Genomic DNA, 25,851 nt, shown 5'->3' on the forward strand with positions numbered 1-25,851 from the left:
CGCGGAAATGACGCCACGGAGCCCCGAGTCAGGGCAGGAAATAACCGCGGGGGGTGGGAGGAGAAGAATCGATTTCGATTTTCAAACGCAAATAGATTACTACGCTCGAGATAACGTACATCGAATGACGTATTCGATTGCTTTCGATTATTAAACGCCGTGATTTATCCCGTACCTGGGACGCTCTCGAACCAAGCGTTGAGTTGGTACCGTACCCACAAAGCGCACGCGCACAAAACAGCAACCGATTCCCGCGGCCGTGCAATCGATCGGCCGCACGAAATCGAATTTCGTGAAATCGAAGGGGGGGGAGAGCGGACTGACGCGTGACGTCACGGAGACACGCGGAAGTGAAGCGGTGGGAAGTGGCTGAGCGGCAGCGGACGTTCGTGCAGCGCCTCGTTTCTTCCTCCTCCTCGTCTCCTCCTCCACCTCGTCTCTTCCTCCTCCTTGTCTCTTCCTCCTCCTCCTCCTCGTCTCTTCCTCCTCCTCCTCGTCTCCTCCTCCTCGTCTCCTCCTCCACCTCGTCTCCTCCTCCTCGTCTCCTCCACCTCGTCTCCTCCTCCTCGTCTCCTCCACCTCGTCTCCTCCTCCTCGTCTCCTCCACCTCGTCTCCTCCACCTCGTCTCTTCCTCGTCGCCGCCGCCGCCCGTTTGCCGTCATCATGCCGGTGAGACGGGGCGCCCGGGAGATGGAGGAGCGCTGTGTCTGGCTCGCGGCGTGACGGCGGCCCCCGTGGTCGACGCTGCCACCACGCCCCGGCCCCGGCCCTTGGCAGCGGGGAAGCGTGCGGGGAGCCTAAAGGGGAAAACATATGGGGCCGTCCATAAATGACGTCACGCACCTAGTAGGGGGGTGGGGGGGGTTAAACATGATGGTAGACTCGCGGACGAGGGATTCATATTCTTGGTTCTTTCGGTAAAGTCGCCACCGCGTAAGAAGGGGAAACAATAAAATAATAAAAATATAAAAGCACAAAAAAATTCTCACGACGTTTCGACTGCGACGCGAGCAATCGTCATCATCAGGTGTAAAAAACAAAAACCCCCACGGCATAGAAATATTTTTTTCAAAAAATTTGAATTTTTTTTTTAAATGTGAAAAAAAATTTTGCCGTCGTGAGAATTTAATTGTTTTATATTTTTTTATTTTTTTATTGAGTCTTAACGGTGTGCTGTGGTGTACGCTGGGCCTGCTTTGCACCACACGTAGCGGAGAGGGGAGGGATCTGCATGCAAAGCGGAAACGCGCAGAGGAGGAGGAACACGGACGGAGCGTGGAGAGTTCTAGAAGAATCACGGGGGGGGGTGGTGTAGCGGATGGGTAAGCATAGAGGGAGTCATCATCACCGTCATCATCATCACGGTCCTTTGCCCCGTAGATTTCCCACTGGACATTTCGTAATTCGGTTCCGCTTTCCGCAGCGTTGTGCCATTATGGTCGGAGTAGTGCCACGTCTAATAATAGAGGTTTTCCCCCGTTTTTTTCTGGCAACAAAACTGTAACCTTTTTTTTATATATACAAGGATTCATGTTACTGCATTAACCACAATACCTGCAGTCAAAATGCAAACAAAAAACATGCTATGATAGTATATGTGGCATTGTCCTTGAAACTGATTGGTCCACACCAAGGGACGGCTTTCTTTTGAGCCTCGACCCAATTGGTGCTCGACCAGATGACGCCAAAAGGCGTACAGCTCAAAGACAATGCCACTATACTCTTTGGTTTTATTCGGTAAAGTCACGTAGGTAGAAATAAAATAAAATCAAAGAAAACAATTAAATCACGACGTCTCGGAGGCAACGCAAGCTTCCGTCTTCAGGTGGAACAGTCACAGCAGAAGATCTGTGTTAAGTGCACAGCCCTCAGACGATCGGGTTTATATATATATGTTAAGGGTGGGTGGGAGGGCTGAGTCAAGCCACCTTTTGTTAAGCTGCAGGGGGGTCGGGAAGAGGCTGTGGGTGCCAACAAATGCGGGTAAAACCCCTTTTTGTTGTGCTGACGGGGGGTTGGGGGGGGGGGCAGGCGATGGCAGGCGAGTAAGCCCCATTTTTGAAAACGAAAAGATCTAAAGTTTGGCATACCACCACTGAAGATTGCTGTACAATTAAAAGGCAGCAAACGTTTGGCTTGATTCATAACATCTTTCCAATGGTTGCTTAATTTGAAACCATCCTCTCGGTTGAAGTTGTGTCTGTGTTTGTATATCTGGATGGCCTCGTGGACAAATCTCTGATGATAACCGGTAGGTTTGCAGAGTACCTTGACATCGGAGAAAACAATATCATGATAACCCACAGCGTTGTAACAGTGATCAGCTACGGCAGAAGAATTCTTTCTGCCGTGTTTCAAATCTGATTTGTGCTCGCGAATTCGGTCAGAGATATGTCGCTTCATCTCCCCGAATTCGCGAGCACAAATCAGATTTGAAACACGGCAGAACGAATTCTTCTGCCGTGGCTGATCACTGTTACAACGCTGTGGGTTATGATATTGTTTTCTCCGATACCAAGGTACTCTGCCAACTTACCGGTTATTATCAGAGATTTCTCCACGAGGCCATCCAGATATACAAACACAGACACAACTTCAACCGAGAGGATGGTTTCAAATTAAGCAGCCATTGGAAAGATGTTATGAATCAAGTCAAACGTTAGCTGCCTTTTAATTGTACAGCAATTTTCAGTGGTGGTATGCCAAACTTTAGATCTTTTCGGTTTTTTTTAAATGGGGCTTACTCGCCCGCCATCGCCTTCCCCCAAACCCCCCCGTCAGGACAACAAAAAGGGGTTTTAGCCGCATTTGTTGGCACCCACAGCCTCTTCCCGACCCCCCTGCAGCTTAACAAAAGGCGGCTTGACTCAGCCCTCCCACCCACCCACGCCCCTTTCTGACTCCTCCCCCCCCCCCCGAACCTATATATAAACCCGATGGTCTCAGAGCTGTGTACTTAACACAGATTTTCTGCTGTGACTATTCCACCTGAAGACGGAAGCTTGTGTTGCCTCCGAAACGTCGTGATTTAATTGTTTTCTTTGATTTTATTTTATTTTACCAACGTGACTTTACCGAATAAAACCAAAGGGTATGAATCCTTGCAGTCACAAAAGCTTCAAATCTAGAAACAATGCACTATGTTTTTGTTTGCATTTGACTGCAAGTATTGTGGTTAATGCAGACATGAATCCTTGTAAAAAGGTTTCAGTTTTGTTGCCAGAAAAAAGGAGAAAAACCCTATTATATTTTGGAACTGGCAAAGGAGATCTAATGAGATAGTGCCACATCTCTCTGGCACCAATCTCAAGAGGGGGGTATGGGGAGACACGGGGGAGCATTGACGAAGCATAGAGCATAGAGGAAGCATTGCAAAGCGTAGCGGGAGCATATTCTTGGTTCTTTCGGTAAAGTCACGATGAACGGAAACAATAAAATAATAAAAATATAAAACAATAAAAGTGGCCACTTTTTTCAAATTTTCTTGCTGTGGTTTTCACACCTGATGATGATTGCTTGTGTTGCAGTCGAAACGTCGTGAGAATTTTGTTGTTTTATATTTTTATTATTTTATTGTTTCCCTTCTACGTGGTGACTTTACCGACAGAACCAAGAATATAAATCCCTGCGGTCACGAAAGCTTCAAATCAAAATTTCGTAGGGGGAGCGTTGACGAAGCATGGAGGAAGCATTGGTGAGCAAAACGGGAGTGTAAGGGAAGCATTGAGGAAGCATTGCAAAGCGTAGGGGGAGCGTTGAGAAAAACCAAAATACGATCGATATTCTACCAAGTATTGCCCACTGAAGCTACATAAGCAGTTTTTTCAGAAGCGACCTGGCCACAAATGATAGCCCAATGAAGTGGCCTATCACGTGGCAATTTATAGCAGCCGAATACTCAAAACGCATGATTCTAAATATGAAGGGAAAAACCCGGAGGACTCGGAGAAAAATCCACGCAACCATGGGGAGAGAGACACCGCAAACTCCAAATAATACAGCAGGTTGTCAGGGTCGGGAGTGCGCCCTGTGTGTGTGCGTGTGTGTACGTGTTGGTGGAAGTTTTGGCATCTTTTCACGCGAATGCGGTGTTTGTGATGGTACACATGCTTGTGTGTTGTGGGGAGCGGTAATGTAGTGGTTTGCGCGCTGCGCTACGAACCCCGCACGGCCAGAATTCAGGACCCTCAGACAGTGGCGAATATTTGAACCGGTCCAGGGCCTCCCCTAGGTCGACCCGTCCTCAAATGAGTACCCAGAACGGTGTGTAAACATTGCCACTTGAGAGACAAGTTGTGGTGACCACCCACCCCGTCGTGGGTGGTCAGCACAATTTTCGCTAACAGCACTTGTCCCGAAAGTATGTTAATGCTATACGGGGGATCTTTGTCTTTTCGGATTCTCCATGGGGAGCGGTTGCGTAGTGTTTATCGCGCTGCCCTACGAACCCGGCGACCCGAGTAAGAGTCCTGCTCACGGCCAACATCAGCGGCCGTGAGCAGGACTCCAACATCATAGTCGCTTGCTAGCATCTTTGTGTGCTGTGTGCTCAGGCCTATCACTCGAGCCTGCAGGAGTCCGATAACCGGATGGTGGGGAATATGTCTTTACTCCCACTGAAGACCCAGTTCAAGGGCCCTGCTCCCAAAGAAAGTGAGTGAACCCCTGCACAATGATTTGCACACACCGCGGTGACGTTACCACAGTGATAGGTGCACCATGATGCCACGTAAAGTGTCGAAGGCTCACTGCTGGCAGGAGGTCATGGGACAGACCCAGGTGTTATGGGTTAGCTCTTAGAGATGACTGACAGATGCTCTCTCACCTGTGCCAACTTGCTGCATTGTAGCCGCCCAGTACTCCATTCATTGTGAGTGTCATTCTTCTGCCAATCGTTGTTGTTGGAGGGCAACTACCTCCAACTGCCCAATAGCATCCTTTAGGAGCCTCCTCCACAGAAGCTGATCTTGATCGCATAAGTACCAGCCATCGGCAAGTCCACTCAACTCCATATCCTCTTGTATCACATCAGCCCTTCTTTTCTTTAACCTGTGCCGCACCCTGTTTAGCCCCTTCTATCCAGCCAAAAAGAAGTTGTTTGGGCTTGCGGTGGCTGGGCATGCGGGCGATTTGACCCAACCAATGCAACTTCGCCTGCCAGAGAGCTCACTGATGGGACTGTGTCCAGATCTTTCAAGGATCTGTGAGCTCCTGACACAGTCTAGTCTGGTTATATCCAGGATTTATTGTAGGCAGGCCAGCCTAAAAGTTTCAATCTGGCCCAACACTGCATCACTGACTAACACACACAATATCTCAAATGAGTTTGATGCTTTCTGAATACAAACGTTTATGGAGTGACCGTCTATCACCAAAATTGGCTTCTCTCGCCTGGAAAACCACCACAAGCTGACTGTGGAAGCTCTGACATCACTTCTTTCCAAACACAACTTTCTTGCGAAGAAATCGTTTCGCATGTAGCAAATGTGGAGTGTTCAAATTATCCAAGATTGCCCCCCCCCCCTTTCCCCCCCTTCTCCCACCTGCATCCGTCAAGTTATTCTTCCCCTACCTTCCCCTCTACCACATAAGAGTCCATGTACCCCGCTCGCGGTCCCCACTGGGGGCAGTGAGCCAAACCTCTTCCCTCCTCGAAGTGTCGGAGCGCAGGAGAGTGTCTGGCCTGCTGCCCGCGGAGTTTCTGTATATCCCCTCCGCCGCATTACGCTTCGTGTTCTGTGACGGGCGCTTACTGAAATATAAATGAAACGTAATTAAATGCAGGGTTGTTTATCGAAGGCCTTGGCTGGAAGAGTGCAGGCTCTTGGCAGTGTTTAGGCACCGAGGCCAGACACTGGGGGTCCCTGACTTGAGCGTCTCCTCAAACAACCCATTTCCCCTTTTGAGTGTTAAAATAGAAATATCTGTCAAAGCGATCCCTGCTCTCCAATGCTTTCCAATGGGGGTGGGGGGTGAGGGGGGGGGAGAAGAATGTAAGTTCGATTTTTCTCAACGAATTTAAAGCCAACGTTTAACGTCTGTGTGCGCTGCGTTGAATATATCGGTGCATGCTGGGGATGTGAGGACGTTCATGGTAGGAAAGGGTGAGCGACTTAGGGGTTCGCAACGCAAAGTGGTAGGAAAGTGTGTAATCATCAAGCTGAGTTTGCAAGGAGTAAGGTAGGATGGAGGAAGACACGTTTCTGAGATCCTGGTATTTGTTTGGCACCGAGAGGGAGGTGATCGTGGGGAAGATTTGAAGCCGGATGGTAGTGGTGCTGATGACGTCACAGCGGCTCATTGGAGGTTTGATATTGACTTGTACGTGATTCTGTGTGTGTTTGCGTGTGGTACTTAGCTAGGGAGATGGACATCATTGATGAAGCCATCATGTACTTCAAGGCGAATGTGTTTTTCAAGAACTACGAGATCAAGGTGATACGTCCACCACATTTGCCATCGCCATCCTCGCCTGCATCACTATCGCCCACCATCAATGTCATCGCCATCGACTCCATCACCATCTACATCGCCATCATCCAAACCTTTATCGCCATCACCGCCATTTATATTAGCCATCACCAGTTTATATGTCCACATCAACTCAATCAGCATCTATTATAAAATATATCGCATCTGCGGCTGGATTGTGTGTGTGTGTTCAGATTCAGAGGGATCGGTGGTGTAATGGTTCGTGCGCCGCACTACAAACCTGGAAACCCGAATTGTCAATGTGTGTCTCTGTGTGTGTGCATGTGTCTCTGTGTCTATCTCCGTGTCTGTCTCCATGTCTCCGTGTGTCTGTGTGTGTGCGATAGTGTAAGGGTTAGTGCGCGCACTACAAACCTGGAAACCCGAATTGTCAATGTGTGTCTCTGTGTGTGTGCATGTGTCTCTGTGTCTATCTCCGTGTCTATCTCCATGTCTCCGTGTGTCTGTGTGTGTGCGATAGTGTAAGGGTTAGTGCGCGCACTACAAACCTGAAAAACCCGAATTGTCAATGTGTGTCTCTGTGTGTGTGCATGTGTCTCTGTGTCTATCTCCGTGTCTATCTCCATGTCTCTGTGTGTCTCCATGTGTCTGTGTGTGTGCGATATTGTAGCGGTTAGTGCGCCGTACTACAAACCTGGAAACCCGAATTCGATTCCCGCTCATGGCCAACACAGTGACGATTATCTGAACTGGTCATGGGCCTCCCTTAGGTCGACTCAGCCCTAAATGAGTACCTAGTGCGATGTGTAAACGTCGCCTCTAGGGAGATCAAGGCGGCCGGGCGTGGTGCTGGCCACCAACCCCTTCGTGTGCCGTACTGGCCTTCACAGGTGCTCACTAACAGCACTTGCTGCAACAGTCTTTTAAGGCTATACGGGGGATCTTTGTTTTTGTGTGCGTTTTCAGAATGAGGCAGACCGCACTCTGATCTACGTGACTCTTTACATCACCGAGTGCCTCAAGAAACTGCAGAAGGTGCGTGATGTTGGTGATGATGATGTTGGTAGTGGTGACGATGTTGATAGTTTGTTAATATTGGCTTAGTTGATGGGATGTTGGTGTTGATGGTGGTGATGTAGCGATTGGTGCGCTGCGCTGCGAACCCGATGACCCAGGTTCGATTCCCGCTTATGGCCAACACCAGTGATGATTATTGGAACCGGTCCTGGGTCTCCCTTAGGTTGACTCAGCCTCAAATGAATACCTGGTGTGGTATGTAAATATCACCACTGGGGAGACAAAGGTGGCCGGGCGTGGTTTTTACAAGCCACCCCCTCGTGTGCCGTGCGGGCCTTCATAGATGCCCGTTAACAGCACTTTCCCTAACAATCTGTTAAAGGCTATGCGCGGGATCTTTCATGTTGCTGATAATGATGACGACGATGCTTATGGAGTGGAAGTTGATAGAGTTGATGTGATATTGGTAGCGATGATGTCGGATTATCACCGTTGACGACGACGTTGGTGGTGACGGCGTTCACAGTCCTGACACTGATGACGTTCACGTTGATCCCGTTCATGTTGCTCGTCAGTCAGCGTTGTTGTGCCGGCATTATTTGCATTGGTCTTGATGTTGTTGGCCGCTGACGGGTGTCGATGTTGTCGATGGTGTTGGCGCAGTGCACGTCCAAGGGCCAGGGAGAGAAGGAGATGTACTCCCTGGGCATCACGAACTTCCCCATCCCCGGAGAAGGCGGCTTTCCCCTCAACGCCATGTACGCCAAGCCCAGCGGGCGCGCCGAGGAGGGTGAGGCACCGCCGCGCGGCCGCGCTACCGCACCCGACAACCCCCCGTCCGCTACGCGCCCGACTTGGAACGCGTTGTCGCGCCACGCCACGACGCCGGGGAGCGCGGCGTGGCAGGGCAGCCTGACACGAGGGCACGGGTTGTTGCGACGCCACGTGACAGCGCGATGCCACGCAGCACACTGACGCTGCGACGTAGCACATCGCGGCGTCACGACGAGATGCCGGGGAACGCAGCGTGGGGGCGCCGCGGTGACGAGATGTTATCTCCCTCGCCTGGTACGCAGTAGGGTCGTGGGTTTGGTGCCGTCCTTGACGCCTGTATAGTTTGAATTTGCGTGCTCTCCCGTGCGGGTCCTCCGCTTTTGCCCTCCACATTCACAAACATGTGCTGAGGTTATCTTGCTTGCTACTGTACATTGCCAAGTAGTGATAATTCGCTTTGATGATGAGCTACAACGTGTGGCCAGGTCTCCCTCTGAAAAAGAGCATATAGCTCGGTGAGCTTTACCTGGTCAATGAAATAGTTTAGTTTTACTCTAGGATGACGTAACATAATGCGGCAACACGGTGTTATGACGCTACCAGCTTGGCGGGCACTGCCTCACTGCCCTCTGCGGGTCCCAAAAGCAGTAAGGTACTGAGTGAACACCAGTGAGCAGTATGCTACAGTGCCCGCTTGGATGTGGTAAAGAGAGATAGAGAGAGAGAGAATTGGCATTGCCAACAGGCAACAAACACCTACCGATTCGCACAGTTGGCAGCGCACGGCGCAAAAGAAGTTCAACATCGGTGACAACGCAGTGGCACGTGACAACACGACATGACGCGCCGCCGTGGCACAGGGCGGCACAGAAGTGCGAAGCGTTGGGCTGAAGTTAAGCGGTTCCGCTAGAAAGTAGACAACCGTGCTAACCGAAGGTGGGGGTGTCTCCTTGGGTGTGGCCACAGCGCTCCCTACAGTGCTGCGCGCACTGTGTTGAATGTGTGATCAGTACACCTGTAGAGGTATACGCTTTGATTCTGTCGGTAAAGTCACGGAGGTATAAAATGAAATCGGCAACGACGTTTCGGGCGCAACACAAGCGTCCGTCATCAGGTGGGAAAGCGTGCCAAAGAGTGTGGAGTCCTGCGGTCTGTAGAAGTGTTGAGGGGCTACTTGTGTCTGTGCCGTTCACTGCACACTGTGCTTGCTGTGCGCTGTGTGTGCTGCACTTGTCTGTGTACTGTGGTTAATAGTGACTGCGTGTGCTGTGTTTGTAATGATGATGAGAGGTTACCTGTGTACTGTGTGCAGAGATGTTGAGAGGTTACCTGTGTACTGTGTGTAGACATGATGAGAGGTTACCTGTGTACTGTGTGTAGACATGATGAGAGGTTACCTGTGTACTGTGTGTAGACATGATGAGAGGTTACCTGTGTACTGTGTGTAGACATGATGAGAGGTTACCTGTGTACTGTGTGTAGACATGATGAGAGGTTACCTGTGTACTGTGTGTAGACATGATGAGAGGTTACCTGTGTACTGTGTGTAGACATGATGAGAGGTTACCTGTGTACTGTGTAGACATGATGAGAGGTTACCTGTGTACTGTGTGTAAACATGATGAGAGGTTACCTGTGTACTGTGTGTAGAGATGATGAGGGGTTACCTGTGTGCTGTGTGTAGACATGATGAGAGGTTACCTGTTTGCTGTGTAGACATGAGAGGTTACCTGTGTACTGTGTGTAAACATGATGAGAGGTTACCTGTGTACTGTGTGTAGAGATGATGAGAGGTTACCTGTGTACTGTGTGTAGAGATGATGAGAGGTTACCTGTGTACTGTGTGTAGACATGATGAGAGGTTACCTGTGTACTGTGTGTAGACATGATGAGAGGTTACCTGCGTGCTGTGTGTAGAGATGATGAGGGGTTACCTGTGTACTGTGTGTAGACATGATGAGAGGTTACCTGTGTACTGTGTGTAGACATGATGAGAGGTTACCTGTGTACTGTGTAGACATGATGAGAGGTTACCTGTGTACTGTGTGTAAACATGATGAGAGGTTACCTGTGTACTGTGTGTAGAGATGATGAGGGGTTACCTGTGTGCTGTGTGTAGACATGATGAGAGGTTACCTGTTTGCTGTGTAGACATGAGAGGTTACCTGTGTACTGTGTGTAAACATGATGAGAGGTTACCTGTGTACTGTGTGTAGAGATGATGAGAGGTTACCTGTGTACTGTGTGTAGAGATGATGAGGGGTTACCTGTGTGCTGTGTGTAGACATGAGAGGTTACCTGCGTGCTGTGTGTAGAAATGATGAGAGGTTACCTGTGTCCTGTGTGTAGAGATGTTGAGGGGTTACCTGTGTACTGTGTGTAGAGATGATGAGAGGTTACCTGTGTACTGTGTGTAGAGATGATGAGGGGTTACCTGTGTGCTGTGTGTAGACATGAGAGGTTACCTGTGTACTGTGTGTAGACATGATCAGAGGTTACCTGTGTACTGTGTGTAGACATGAGAGGTTACCTGTGTACTGTGTGTAGAGATGATGAGAGGTTAACTGTTTGCTGTGTGTAGACATGATGAGAGGTTTCCTGTGTACTGTGTGTAGAGATGATGAGAGGTTACCTGTGTGCTGTGTGTAGAGATGAGGGGTTACCTGTGTACTGTGTGTAGACATGATGAGAGGTTACCTGTGTACTGTGTGTAGAGATGATGAGAGGTTACCTGTGTACTGTGTGTAGACACGATGAGAGGTTACCTGTGTCCTGTGTGTAGACATGATGAGAGGTTACCTGTGTACTGTGTGTAGAGATGATGAGAGGTTACCTGTGTACTGTGTGTAGACACGAGAGGTTACCTGTGTACTGTGTGTAGAGAGGTTACCTGTGTGCTGTGTGTAGAAATGATGAGGAGTTACCTGTGTGCTGTGTGTATACATTTTGAGAGGTTACCTGTGTACTGTGTGTAGAAATGATGAGGGGTTACCTGTGTACTGTGTGTAGAGATGTTGAGGGGTTACCTGTGTACTGTGTGTAGAGATGTTGGGGGGTTACCTGTGTGTTGTGTGTAGACATGATGAGAGGTTACCTGTGTCCTGTGTGTAGAGATGATGAGAGGTTACCTGTGTACTGTGTAGAGATGTTGAGGGGTTACCTGTGTACTGTGTGTAGAGATGATGAGGGGTTACCTGTGTACTGTGTGTAGACATGATGAGAGGTTACCTGTGTACTGTGTGTAGAGCTGATGAGAGGTTACCTGTGTGCTGTGTGTAGAGATGATGAGGGGCTACCTGCAGCAGTTGAGGCAGGAGACGGGGCTGCGTTTGTGTGAGCGCGTGTTTGACCCGGCCACGGACAAACCCAGCAAGGTAAGATCACGCACAGTACATACTCACAGTGTGTGCACATGCACAAAGTATACCAAATAAATATAGACAAAGATTCCTCGTATAGCTAGCTTGTAGCAGACTGTTGGAGCGGCAAGTGCTGTTAGTGAGCAGCACCTCCGAAGGCCGGCATAACACACGAGGGGGTGGATGGCCAGCACCACGCCCGACCGCACAGAGTATACGCACACACATACTTACACTGATACACAAATATGCAGGGAAACTGTTGTGGTGAAATGGTGAGCACCGGGGACTTGAAATCCACAGTTAGCAAGTTCGATTTCATCTCCTGGCACGGAAATTGAAGCAAGGAGCAAGTTACATAAATCCCCCCTCCCCCCATTCACTGCGTGTTTACCCAGCAGTATAAATGGGTACTCCCACCTCTTACGAGATGTCTGCGCAGTGTGGAAGACTGGGGCGGCTATCCACCTCCTGGAGGGCCTCGCTGGAGCTTCCCCTAGTGGAGAGCCTTCACCCTGCAGTGGCGTGTGCACGCAAATTCCAGGGCTGCCCCCTTTACCTTTAAAAACATACGCGCGCACGTGCACCGCTCATTCATAAACGTGTGTGTATGTTGAAGTTCTTTCACACCGTATGTAGCCAACATGTTCATACGATACACACGACGTGGTATGTCCAACTTGTACACACATGCAGAGTACATGCACGATCTTGCACGTACTCACACGCACTATATGCTCGTGCACAACGAGTCCTGTACACGCACTACATACGCGCACACTTATTTGCACATATACATAAATAATATATAATGCACATAAATATCATAACATGTACATAAATCGCGTGCATTCCTGCCCCTTTCAAACCTTGACTAGATGAAAGCTTCACCATTCCGTATTGGTCAAGGGAGTTAGTTGTTCGACCATTCTTCACTTTGCTGGGCAATGCTGGTTGGTGAATAATAGGATCCAAGAGGAGGTCGGATATCACGCCACACTGATATTATCCACGGCCAAGCATCGGACTTCTTAGATCACGGGGTTTGTGGCGCACACAAGACAAAGATTCTCCAGTTTCCCCTTTGAATGGCACTTTGCCCCCAAGGGCCTGCTAAGGCTATACAGGGGATGCTCCGTTTTGTTTGTCCATGTGTGTGCTTCATTAGGCCACTTGTGTTGTGCACGCATTTTGTGCATTCGTTTGCTCGTTTAGTCTCACGAGCGCTTTGTGTGCACGTCCATGCGCGCCTGTGTGTACGTACATGCGAGTGCGCGTGCGTGTTTCCGTTTGTACGCATGCGTGCGGGGGAGCGGTGGGGGCCGGATTTTGCGCGCGTGCTTATTCGGATTTGGAGGGAGCGGTGGTGCAGCGGTTAGCGCGCTGCGCTTGAACTTGGCGACCCGAGTTCGATTGTCCGCTCACGGGCCAACACCAGTGACGATTATCTGAATCGGTCCTGGCCCCTCCCCTAGGTCGACTCGGCCTCAAATGAGTACCTATTGCGTTGTGCGAACATCGCCGCTAGGGAGACGAAGGCGGCCGGGGCTTGATGTTGGCTCCCCCACCCCCTCGTGTGCCGTGCCGCCCTTCGCAGCTGCTCACTAACAGCACTTGCCGAAACAGTCTGTTAAGGCGACACAGTAAAACCTTGGATTGCGAGTAACTCGGTCTGCGAGTGGTTTGCAAGACGAGCAAAACATTTTAAATAAATATTAATTTGATAAACGAGCGAGGGTCTTGCAATACGAGTAGTAGTACGTATCGACGCTTTGTACTGCCGAGCGTCACGTGATCACAACTGACATACGAGTGCTTTGATATACGAGAGCTTTGGATTACAAAACACGTTTCCGGAACGAATTCTGCTCGCGATCCAAGGTTTTACTGTATGGGGGGGGGGGGGGGGGGGATCGTTGTCTGTCTTCTTCTCAGTCGGTCAACCCACGGCACCTGGATCTGTCCTCTGACCTGCCAGCGGGCGTTAGACACTTCACGAGGCCTTGGAAGTGCGCACACAGCCTGGCACAAGCGCCGTGGCGATGTCACCGCCACTTAGTGGCAAATGGCGGTCGCTTATTGTGTCCTCGTGCGTGCTTGCGTTATACGCATTTTGTGTGCGGTCGTGAGTGCATCCATCAATGTTTGTGCGTTTGTATCCGTGTGTGGTGCGCGTGCGTGCGTGTGCGTGCGTGCGTGTGCGTGTGTGGTGCGTGCACGTGTTTATCGGTGTTGCAGTGGTGGATGTGCTTCGTGAAGAGGCAGTTCATGAACAAGTCCCTGTCGGCACCGGGACAGTAGCACAGTCCGGGCGGCACGGCGGAGACCGCGTCGGGCGTCACCCTGAGGCTTACGACAAAGCCCCGAAGCCTGGTTTCACACGACTCTTTACACCCTGCACTCAACCCAGCTTTATCCTAAACCCCGGCCCTAATTAATAAAACCCAGCTTTATCTTAAACCGCCCAACTCGATCTCAGCTTAGCTCTAACCACGGCCAATAAGCTTGGATTAACATTGAACCCAGTCCGTTGCTTGCACAATTAATCCTGGTGCTAATGCCAATTTAACGCATGTCTGGTTCTAACCCGGTTTATATTAAAACATACACCCAGCCCCCCTACCCTGGCTCTGCCCAGCATTAACCCCAGCTCATACAGACTTTAGCCATCAAAACCCGGCTTTAAACCTCTCAGCTCTAAATAAATAAACCCTGAATGTCCCTTAAACGGCCCTAAAATCTCTCTTTAACACCAAACCCAAGTCCATCCCTCTCCGCCAGACCAAGGTTTGGGCGATGTTGCCGCGGTGAGCAACGAGGCTGGGGTTGGGGTTAAGGGGCGATCGGGCGACGACGAGATGGGGCGATAAGGTGGGGCGATGAGAGACGTCTCCAGGACATGTCGTTCATCCAGCGTGTGTGTTGGTGTGCGTGTCTGTATCTTTGTACACTTGCGAACAATTTTTCAATAAACTCTGTCTGCTCGTTTCACAGCTCGATTCACTGACATGTTCCTTGTGCGCTACTGTGGGGGGGGGGGGGGGGGGGAGTCGTCGGTGCTGTTAACGTGGTAGTCGTGCACTTGTTTAAAAACGCACCAAAGCGCGCTCATCGTGGTGGTGCGACGCTCGCTTCGACAAACACATCCTGACCGAGGTTTTAACATTCCCATTCCACTTCTTTATTAACCATCAATTCCACCGTTCGTTCGTAAATGTACTTTTTTCTAGTTTTTTCCATTAAACCTTTTTAAAATGATCATCCCAAAAAAAAAAACCGCAAAAAAAACTCTACAGGGCAAGCAGCATGGAACAAAGCGGCGGGGTCCGCAACGAGCGACGGCCGGACATTATGAACAAGCCGGGCGGGGCGCGCACAACGCGTTACACACGCACTCGCGCGCTTTAAGACGTCTCGGGGTCTCCTGGCGGGGAGTTTGAACGCGGTTCGGCCACGCCGGGGGCCCCGTTGCCGCCCCGGCGTCAACTAGAAGCCTCCCCCACCCCCCCCGCCTCCCCTCGCCTAAAAACAAACGGGGAGAAAAAAAAAAATTTTCTCGCAACGAAAAACTTTATTTTTTTTGGGCAGCGACCAAACGCCCCCTTTTGCGTGGTTCATCGGGCATTTCAGTTCGGTTGCCGGCGATGATTTTTTTTTGTTTAATAAATAAATATTGTCTGGTTTGTTTCAAAGAGGAGAAACGGAAACGTGGGATTTTTTTTTATTTTTACGTCATCGGTGGACATGAAACTGAGAAGGCGAAAACTCTCCGAGGCCCTAAACCGTCGCCCGCCAAGAATATATATGGCACGGCGTCACAGTGGGGGGGGGTAGCTGTTTGTCCCGCATTGACCGTGCGCAGAGTGCGAGGTGGTTAGGGTTCGGGATCGGGGGTTGGGTTGGGGGCAGGAAAGAAGTTTGAGAGATTTGCATTTGAAATGCTTGAACTTTTCTCAGCATTTTCTTACACGAGACCCACACCCTGCTGATGAGACCCAGCAAACTCGATATCAACGTTTAACCCAGAAGAATGACCGACGGGGTCTGAACGGGATGATATTTTACCCATCGAGCAACTAAACAAATCTGTCCTTTTACATAATTACCTATTTTGTGATTCGTATCGAATTGTACGTTTGTGCATTTTTTCCCTGATGAATAAATATGGGCGGAATCACCGACGCAAGTCTGATCCCTCCCTTCCCCCCCCCCCCTCCCTTCCAGTGTCTTCCCAGGCTCCAGGCTCCGGGTTGTGGCCTCGCCCTGCCTCAGTTTTCCACTCCTCGGTCTCCACCTGCAGAGAGAGAGAGAGAAAGGGGGGAAATGCAGTCAGGGTGGCAGCAGTTGAGGCTGTGCAGGTCGGCTCGCCGCTGGGCCCATGACCGTGGAGGGGCGAGAGTTCGATTCCCCCGGCAGTCATCGTGTGGATGTTCCTGTGGTGATGTTCGCGGTGTAACCGCTGTTAATCCGACACCAGCTGTGTCCAGCCCGTCGTCTTAACAGATACCTAGTGTCACAAACAATCGACGTTTAAGGATGCAGCAGTCTCACAAACAATAGGGATGCAGTAGCACTCATCTCCGCTGGCAATTTGTAGCCAGTGGTGGAAATTCCACATTCCCATGGCGGGACAAGTTTTCCCATCATACCACCTTATTGTGGCTTATTTTGTCGAACCATTCCAGGGCCTGTGCTTCAACTGGAAACCTTCCAATAGTGAGTCCTGCATTATTACCGGACCAGTGGTTATTGATGTACATGGCCACCGCCGTGTTAACGAGTCTCAGTGAGAATTAAGATGGCGGCCCAGTGTCGTCTTGTTTATCACGCAAATGCCACTGGGAAACATTAATCTTTGTGTTACTTCTCAGTAATCTGACCCTTTGCCAACTGAGGCCATCATCATCCCACTGCAGTGTCAATAAAGCAGTAGAATGCAGTACCACTTTGCATTCTAAACTTTAAAATAAACATCCTCCGCCATAGGAAGGTGGAATTACCTCCACCAGCTCAGTACCCTTAGCAAAGACGACTGGCGCCCAACGCTCGTTGTATATAGGCTTTGTGTCATTATCATGAGCGTCTCCCACACGGAGATGATGCTGCTGCTCGTGCCAGTTGTGATTATGTTTCAGGATCTTGGTAAAACAACGCAAGGTTCGTAACATTTATATCCGTGGTGGGGATCCTTTTTCTGGATTAGGCCAACAATAGGACTTTCATATGCCCTTGGTGGACGAACTTTTTTTCCCTCCACATTTAGAAACATGCGTTTAGAGCATTTGGCTGCTATAAATGTCAACGTAATTGATAAGCCACTTCGTTGAGCTATGATTTGCAATAGCCAGGTTCGCTTCTGAAAAAGAGCTGTATCGCTCGGTGGGCCTTACCTCGTAAAAAAAAATAAAAAAGGGGGTTCAGTTTAACACGCACCTCAGAGATAGCCAATAATGGCAGGAAAAGCAACCGCGTGTGTGTCGCATACACGTCGCGTCCTCAACTCCCGAAATGATCTGCAGCCTTGCACGTGGGGGGGAATCGCTCTATCCCGTGCAGACGGAACAGGCGGAGTCCACATTGTGCCGCATTTCACCCGGCGAGCCAGGGTAACGGGGCAACCTTGACCCTCACGAGAAGGGACTTTCACAACACCAACCCTCGCTCGCTGCTGCTGCCTCCACAGCGCTGGATTCCATATATAGATAGATCCAACCAACTGGGACGTCTATGCTCTTGATAGACCATCATGGAGGGCCAAAATAAACAATGGAACTCCGCATAATACAGTAAAACCTTGGATCGCGAGCATAATTCGTTCCGGAAACGTGTTTGTAATCCAAAGCGCTCGTATATCAAAGCACTCGCATGTCAGTTGTGATAACGTGACGCTCGGCAGTACAAAGCGTATACACGTACTACTACTCGTATTGCAAGACCCTCGCTCGTTTATCAAATTAATATTCATTTTAATTTTTTTGCTCGTAATTGCAAAACACTCGCAGAGCAAGTTACTCGCAATACAAGGTTTTACTGTAATAGGGTTTTTCCCCTTTTTTTCTGACAACAAAACTGAAACCTTTTTTACAAGGAATCATGTGTGCATTAACCACAATACTTGTGGTCAAAATGCAAACAAACAACACACTGATAATATGCATTGTCCTTGAAACTGATTGGTCCACACCAGAGACGGCTTTCTGTTTGAGCCTCGACCCAATTGGTGCTCGACCAGATGACGCCAAAAGGCGTCACGCAGCTCAAAGACAATGCCACTATCAAAGTAATGAGGGCTCGGGGTGAGCATCTACATCAAACAAGGGGAAAAACCCTATTATTATATTTTGGTACTGGCAAAGGAGGTCTAATGATGGAACTCAGAATTTTGAGGCCTGGGCGAAGAGAGTTGATGACAATGTTAAAGAGCACGCCGCAAAGCACGTGCACCAGAGAGAGAGAGAGAGACAACGACGAGTGGGGGGCACCAGGATGGACCATCCTGGTGCCCCCCACTGTGCCAAGATCTGCAGCTCACGGATTGGCCTATTCAGCCATCTCCGGACCCATGGACAGCCAGGTCCACTTCACAACACAGACACGTGGTGACACCTGGAGGGAAACCATACTCGACTACGAGGGGTCCCAGAAGAAGAAGAATAATTCCAGGCATCGTGCGACACAATGCGTTTGCAATTCTTCCAATATAAACAATCGCCTTGCGAACAGCAAAAAAAATGTTGGGTGCGGGGGAGGGGAAACAAGCCGACAGGTGAAGAACGCGCGACAAATCTCGATGCTTTCTCACAATTGGCCCACATCGGTGTGGATGCATGTCAAAGAAGAGTGGTGGTGTTTCTATTGAGTATGCTACACTACCACTGGTTTACATCGGGCCCGGGGCTATGAAAGTGGGGAAATTGTTTCGTCGGGGGGGGGGGGGGGGGGTGCTACGGTGGCGAGATGTTAACTACCTCGCCTGGTATGCAGGAGGTCGTGGAGTTCAATTCCGACCCTGACGCCTGCTGCTGTATATTTGGAGTTTGCGGTGTCTCTCTCTCGAGCAACACAGGGCGATCCGTTTACAGACAGCAGTTGCATTTGGAGGCTTGCCCCCTCCTTTCTCTCCGCCTGATGAAGACCGCTTGTGTTGCGATCGAAACGTCGTGGTTTTTTTGCTTGAATTATTTTCAATTTATTTTTATTTAATTTGATTAACTTTTATTTTATTTTCTATCTACGTGACTTTACCGGAAGAACGCAGAATATGTACCATAGGTATGTTGAACTTCTTTCGCAACGTACGTAGCCAACCGTGCTAACCGGGGTGGAGTGGGTGGCTATGAACCTGGCGACGCCCAGCCACGGCCAACATCCGTGGCACGAGATATCCGAATCAGTCCTGGGGGCACTCTCTACGGCCTGCACTGAGCAGGATGGTGAAGAATGGTCAAACGAGACCCCATCCATGACTGACACGACGTGGGTAAGGAGGCAATAATGCAGCAGCGGATTGACAAGGGGCTGTAAATAATTATAATTATTTAATTTAAAATATATATTATTTACAGCGGACTGACATTGTGGACAATTGGCCCACTTATGATAAGGTGGGCAGAGAGATCTTCTGACTCGTAGCTGGCGATCGTGGCTTTAACTGCGATGTCTTAAAGCACACACACACACACCGGGCAATATCAACAGAGCCACGCTCAGCTTTGTTCGTGCTCAAATGGACTCCACCCCAGGGCTCAAGAGGAGCCGAACTGACAACCATCCCTTGTCATGCTTCGAGGGATACAACAGCATTGCCCAAAAAACCCTCCTCGCAGACAATAAACCACAGGCACATTTACATTCCTCCAGTTTTTGTTGTTGTTATCGTCGTGCAAGCAACCCGGTGGTTCCTTCGCCAGCAAGGGAGAGGAAAGGCAACCGAAGAAACTTCGGGAAAACAAACAAAAAAGAGAGCCGAGCCGAGCCGAGGCGCGTTCGAGCGACCTTGCCGCGGCTGAAATCTGACACGACGCAATTGCTCGGCTGACACCGCAACAAGGCATTTCTCAAACGTGCAGCATCAAGGCATGGGGCAGACGCGTCGAACCACGTGCTAAACGCAGAAACATTCGCAGGGGATCAACGCAGACGAGCCCCCCCCCCTCGCCCCAACCAAGGGCTCTCCTGCACGAGATGCACGTTCCGTCATGAAGCACGTTCCATCACACTGCGCGCACCAGGCGGGGTGGGTGGAGGGGTTGCAACCCCAACGTGGCCGGCTCAACAAAATGCACAGAGCCGGTCCGGGGCGAGCCTTGGCAGGTTCGCAATCCCGACCCCGTGGGTCTCCGGGTGCAGCAATTGCATGCACGCAACGTGGCAGGCATTGCAGGCAATGGGGTGGGTGGGGTTCGGTACCTGGAGTCGAACTGATGTTTGGAGGTGGTTAGGCTGTGAGGGGCAGAACGCACGCGTGGAATGGGAGGACACGCGGTGAGGTTAGGGTTTCACACAGTGCACACACACAGCACACACACACACACAGTGCACACACACACAGCACACACATACACAGTGCACACACACACACAGTGCACGTGGTAATGTTTACACACAGTACACACACAGTACACACACACACAGCACACACACAGTGCACGTGGTAATGTTTACACACAGTACACACACAGTGCACACACACACACAGCACACACACAGTGCACGTGGTGATGTTTACACACAGTACACACACAGTACACACCCAGTACACACACAGCACACACACACACAGTGCACGTGGTGATGTTTACACACAGTACACACACAGTGCACACACACACAGCACACACACAGTGCACGTGGTGATGTTTACACACAGCACACACAGTACACACCCAGTACACACACAGTACACGTGGTGATGTTTACACAGTAGACACACACACAGTACACACAGTACACACACAGTACACGTGGTACTTTTTACACAGTACACACACAGTACACACACTGCACGTGGTGATGTTTACACAGAGCATACACACAGTGCACGTGGTGATGGTTACACACAGGACACACACAGTACACACACACACACACAGTACACACACAGTGCACGTGGTGATGGTTACACACAGCACACACACAGCACACACACAGTACACACACACAGCGCACACACAGTGCACGTGGCGATGTTTACACAGTAAACGCCGTAGTCTAGGTTATGTACACACAGTACACACACAGTACACACAGTGCACGTGGTGATGTTTACACACAGTACACACACAGCACGCGTGGTTATGCACACACACCGTTTGATGGCTGGGATGGGAACGAACACAGGCGTAATGTATAGACCTCGGGGTGTATACATTAGATTAATGATCATTCACGCGTTTGGGTTTCCTGCTCGTACGTGGTACCACGCATTTGTGAGTCATCTCACGTCAGTCAACCCACGGCACCTGGGTCCGTCACCTGACCTCTTGCCAGCAGTGAGCCTTCGACGCTTCACGTGGCTTTAAGGTGCACCTAGCCTGGCACAAGCCACTTTGTGGTGAAGGACGGTCGTTGTTGTACAATGTCCTGCTTTATTTTTTGGTGATTTCGAAAGCGTTTTTTGGTTTGTACGTGTTTGTTTTGTTATAGTACGGAGTTAGACTGATGGCCTTAATCTAAGTTGTCTTGTGGCTGTTGTTGTTTGACTTGCATCCCACTGGGATTTTTTGCACACAGCGTTGGTGTACGGTGCTTTTTTCAGGAATATTTTTGCTGGGTTTTTTTCATGGATTTTCTGTTTGCACAGTCACACATAGTCACTTTAAGATGTTTCTCTTGTTCGTGTTTTTGTTTTTTTGTTTGTTGTGGTTGCACCCGATTCAAGAGCCGAATGGCTCACAGGGCTATACCAAAATAAATTAAATGAACTGAAAAAATGAACCGTACAGTGTACAACGCGTCCTATATGGGGAGCGGTGGCGCAGTGGTTAGCGCACTGCGCTACGAACCCCGGGAACCCGAGTTTGATTCCCGCTCACGGCCAAGAACAGTGGCAGCGAATATCTGAATCGGTTCTGGGGCCTTTGCCAGATCGACTCGGCCTTTAAATGCGTGCAGTTTTTATCAACATCGCCACTAGGGAGACAAAAGCGGCCGGGCGTGGTGCGGGCCATCCATCCGCGTTGCGTGCCGTGCTAGTCTTCGTGCGGTGCTCGCTAACAGCACCTGGCCCCCCACAAAAGTCTTGTTGAGGCTACACGGGGGGATATCTGTTTTTTTTTTGTGTGCGAGACCAGATTTACCCAACTTTATGTGACATGAAGAAGGGCCCTTGGCCGAAACGTCGCCGATTATTTATGTTCTGCTTTTAATGAACGACGTTAGAGGTGATAGACACAAAGAAAAAAAGAAACTTGAAAGAATATGCGCATTTAAAAAAATATATATATTTTACTTGTGGTCACACTGATTGATCTGGGCACTGAGAACGATCCATTCCGGTTTTTTTTATTCTTAATGTCCGTGTGTGTGTCTGTTGTGCTGTGCTTTAGGTTGGCACAGTAGGGGGCACAGGTGGTGCACCAGCCAGTCATCTCAGTCAGTCGACCCGTGGCACCTGGGTCTGCCCCGTGACCTCCTGCCAGCGGGCGTTCGACACTCCACGTGGCCTCAAGGTGCACATAGCCTGGCACAAGCGTCGTGGTGACGTCACCGCCACTTAGTGGCGAATGGCGGTTGTTGTTGTTGTGTGTTCAATGACTCTCCGTCTCTGCAAAGTGATTTCCTTTAGAGTTATGCGCCACTCCACCGCAGATTTTTTGTCCAATTGGCCAGAGAGATGGCGCTTGGTAAACGTTTATGATGGGTTGTTATTTCATACCCACCACCACCCCTACATATATAGAAGACGTAAAACATTATTTGAAACTAACGGCGATGCGTGAGATTGGTAAACAACAATACAGATTGATATTTGTTTTATGTTGTGGCTCTCACCCTCCAAGTAGTTTCGTGCGAAGCACTTCATGACCTCATCGATGAGGATGACGGGCAGGGATATCTTCATCACCTGGATCCATTTGGTCAGGTCGAGAGGACTCACTTGGAACACCATCTGTACACACACACACACGGTGCAGACGACATTACTACACCACCATCTATATGCACACCGCATAGACATTAGTACACCACCATATAAACATTACTATACTACCACACACACACACTGTGCAGGCGACATTACTACACTACCATCTATATACACACCGTATACACATTAGTACACCACCATATACACACACCGTACAAACATTACTATACTACCACACATACACACACCGTGCAAACTACATTACTACATCACCATCTATATACACACCATATACACATTAGTACACCACCATATACACACACATCATACAAACATTACTATACTACCACACACACACACCGTGGAGACTACATTACTACAAGAAGGCACAGATCTCCCGTATATTCTTAACAGACTATTGGGGCAAGTGCTGTTAGCGAGCACCTATGAAGGCTAGCACAGTACATGATCGGGTGGGTGGCCAACACCATGCCCGGCCGCTTTTGTCTTCCCCAGCGGCGATTTTTTTTTACACCGCACCAGATACTCATTTGAGACTGAGTCGACCTAGGGGAGGCCCCGGTTCAGATAATCGTCACTGGGTGTCATTGACCGTGAGCGGGCATCGAACTCGGATCGCCGGGTTCGTAGGGCAAGCGCGCTGACCGCTACGCTGCCGCTCCTCCACCACCTCCACCACGACTGCCTTGACCGCCACTGCCTTCACCACCACCACCACAGCCTTCACCACCACCACAGCCTTCACCACCACCACCACCACAGCCGTGTGTCCGCAAGGGCACTGCCTTCACCACCACGACTGCCTTGACCGCCACTGCCTTCACCACCACCACAGCCTTCACCACCGCCACCACCACCACCACTGCCTTCACCACCACCACCACCACTGCCTTCACCACCACCACAGCCTTCACCACCACCACCACAGCCTTCACCACCACCACCACCACAGCCTTCACCACCACCACCACCACAGCCGTGTGTCCGCAAGGGCACTGCCTTCACCACCACAACTGCCTTGACCGCCACTGCCTTCACCACCACCACCACCACAGCCTTCACCACCACCACCACCACTGCCTTCACCACCACCACCACAGCCTTCACCACCACCACAGCCTTCACCACCACCACCACAGCCGTGTGTCCGCAAGGGCACTGCCTTCACCACCACGACTGCCTTGACCGCCACTGCCTTCACCACCACCACCACCACCACGACTGCCTTCACCACCACCACCACAGCCTCCACCACCACCACCACCACGTGTGTCTGTACCGGCAGGGGTTCCACGTGAAGGATGAGGAAGTGCAGGGACATGGAGAGCAGCATGGAACCCAGAAGCCACAGGTTCACCCACGGCGGCATGCGCACCAGGGACTGGTTCTCCGACAGACTGCAGACACAAAGACAACGGCCATACATTTAGTACGTAAGCATGGAGGGGGGAGGGGGGGGGGGTTAACCCAAATGCGTACGCTTGCGTATGGGGGGGTCTACTGGCAATGTACGTATGCATAGCGGGCCGTCCATAAATGACGTCACGCGATTTTGGACGATTTTTGACCCCCCCCCCCCCGCGTCGTCATACGGCGTCACAAAAAGTCAGACCCGCCCCCTCAAATATGACGTCACACAGCTCTGCCCCCCCCCAAAATAAATAAAACATGCTTCAAATCGCTTTAAACTATTGTCATTGTAGTGCGTATTTAATGTGGCGCTGCACTCTGATGTTGCAAGAGAAAACATTTATTAAAAAGTCTATTTAATTAAGTAGAAAGTGTTGTCTATAGTTATTTAAAGTTGCGCATTTTGATGTGACGTCACATTTCTCACCCCCCCCCCCTCGTCACACATCGTCACAAATGTCTGACCCCCCCCCCCAGGCGCGTGACGTCATTTATGGACGGCCCCTTATGGTGATGGTGGTTGTCATTGGAGATGTTTCGAAAGGTTATAGTTATGATGGTGGTGGTGGTGGTGGTTGTTGTAGTTACTGTGGAGAGTTGTGGAGGCGGTAACAATAGTTTTGACGTTAGTTGTAGTTATTGCTGGAGGCGGTTGTTGTAGTTATGGTGGTGGTGGTTGTTGTGGTTATTATGGAGGGGGCAAGTGAGTAATGACGGCGGTTGTTGTAGTTACTGCGGAGTTAGCAGTTGGCAGTATTAGTAGCTGTGACGACGTTATTGTATTTCGATTTAAAGCTTTCGTGACTGCAAGGATTCATCTTCTTTGGCTCTTTCGGTAAAGTTACCACGTAGAATGAGAATAAAATAATAAAACAAAACAATAAAATTCTCACGACGTTTCGGCCACAACGCAAGCGGCCTTCTTCAGGTGAAAGGAGCAAACCTGTAGCTCTGTAGTCCCGACAGGTTTGCTCCTTTCACCTGAAGAAGGCCACTTGTGTTGTGGCCGAAACGTCGTGAGAATTTTACTGTTTTATTTTATTATTGTATTCTCATTCTACGTGACCTTACCGAAAGAACCAAAGAAGACGTTATTGTAGTTGCTGGTTTGCGGTGCCTGTGGTTGCTCGCCTGTTGAGGGCGTTGCACATCTCGATGGTGACGAGCACGGACAGCGCCATGGTCATGGGGACCGGAGACTCGAAGATCTCGCAGTCCTCCACGTCGTGGAACGCCGGATTGTCCGGGCCGCACTGCAGGAAGTGGCTCTGCAAACACATTGACCGCACCGCTCTGTGTCACACCACAGTCTCCGCGTCACACCAACTCCGCTCCTATTAACCGCTCTGCGTCACACCGCAGTCTCCGCGTCACACCGACTCCGCTCCTATTAACCGCGCTGTGTCACACCGCAGTCTCCGCGTCACACCGACTCCGCTCCTATTAACCGCTCTGCGTCACACCGCAGTCTCCGCGTCACACCGACTCCGCTCCTATTAACCGCGCTGGTCAACACCGCACCCTCCGCGGTTGGCTGTGTATGGTGCGAAAGAAGTTCAACATGAAACTAAACCATTTGTATTTTACCAGGCAAGGCCCACTGAGCTATGCGGTTCTTGTTTCAGAAGCTCCCTGACGACAAATGATAGCCCAACGAGGTGGCTTATATCGTCGCGTAGACATTTATAGCGGTAGCCAAATACTCCGAGCGGCGTGATGATGTTGAGTCTAAATGTGGAGGGGAAAAC

The 25,851-nt window shown here is 50.2% G+C and overlaps 2 protein-coding genes across 4 annotated transcripts in view; one reads left to right on the top strand and one right to left on the bottom strand.

Annotated features, from left to right (window-relative positions):
• Window positions 1-373: 373 nt before the first annotated feature.
• ARPC3 (actin related protein 2/3 complex subunit 3) lies at window positions 374-14,576 on the top strand. 2 transcript variants are annotated; one of them, XM_032958037.2, is made up of 7 exons: window positions 374-670; window positions 4,555-4,654; window positions 6,360-6,436; window positions 7,400-7,468; window positions 8,114-8,240; window positions 11,504-11,598; window positions 13,822-14,576. In XM_032958037.2, exons 1-7 carry the CDS (start codon window positions 665-667, stop codon window positions 13,882-13,884), a joined length of 537 nt encoding a protein of 178 aa, XP_032813928.1. In that variant the 5' UTR covers window positions 374-664; the 3' UTR covers window positions 13,885-14,576. The 2 variants fall into 2 exon arrangements, with proteins under 2 accessions (XP_032813928.1, XP_032814003.1); XM_032958112.2 differs by lacking the exons at window positions 11,504-11,598; window positions 13,822-14,576 and adding an exon at window positions 9,875-10,020 and having other exon boundaries at window positions 555-670.
• Window positions 14,577-15,642: 1,066 nt separating this feature from the next.
• Window positions 15,643-25,851, bottom strand: part of ATP2A2 (ATPase sarcoplasmic/endoplasmic reticulum Ca2+ transporting 2) — a 39,755-nt gene continuing 29,546 nt past the window's right edge. Inside the window, exons 20-24 of one of the 2 annotated variants that reach the window (XM_076061136.1) lie at window positions 25,235-25,371; window positions 23,973-24,090; window positions 22,576-22,693; window positions 19,993-20,025; window positions 15,643-15,877 (exon numbers count right to left, since the gene is read on the bottom strand). In XM_076061136.1, the coding sequence (XP_075917251.1) occupies window positions 20,021-20,025; window positions 22,576-22,693; window positions 23,973-24,090; window positions 25,235-25,371 (378 nt within the window). In that variant the 3' untranslated portion in view covers window positions 15,643-15,877; window positions 19,993-20,020. The remainder of the gene's footprint in view (window positions 15,878-19,992; window positions 20,026-22,575; window positions 22,694-23,972; window positions 24,091-25,234; window positions 25,372-25,851) is intronic. The other variant, XM_076061133.1, reaches the window with a different exon arrangement.

This window comes from Petromyzon marinus, chromosome 1, assembly GCF_048934315.1.
Source record: "Petromyzon marinus isolate PM22_M1 ecotype Great Lakes invasive population chromosome 1, UKy_Petmar_22M1.pri1.0, whole genome shotgun sequence".
NCBI lineage: Eukaryota > Metazoa > Chordata > Hyperoartia > Petromyzontiformes > Petromyzontidae > Petromyzon > Petromyzon marinus.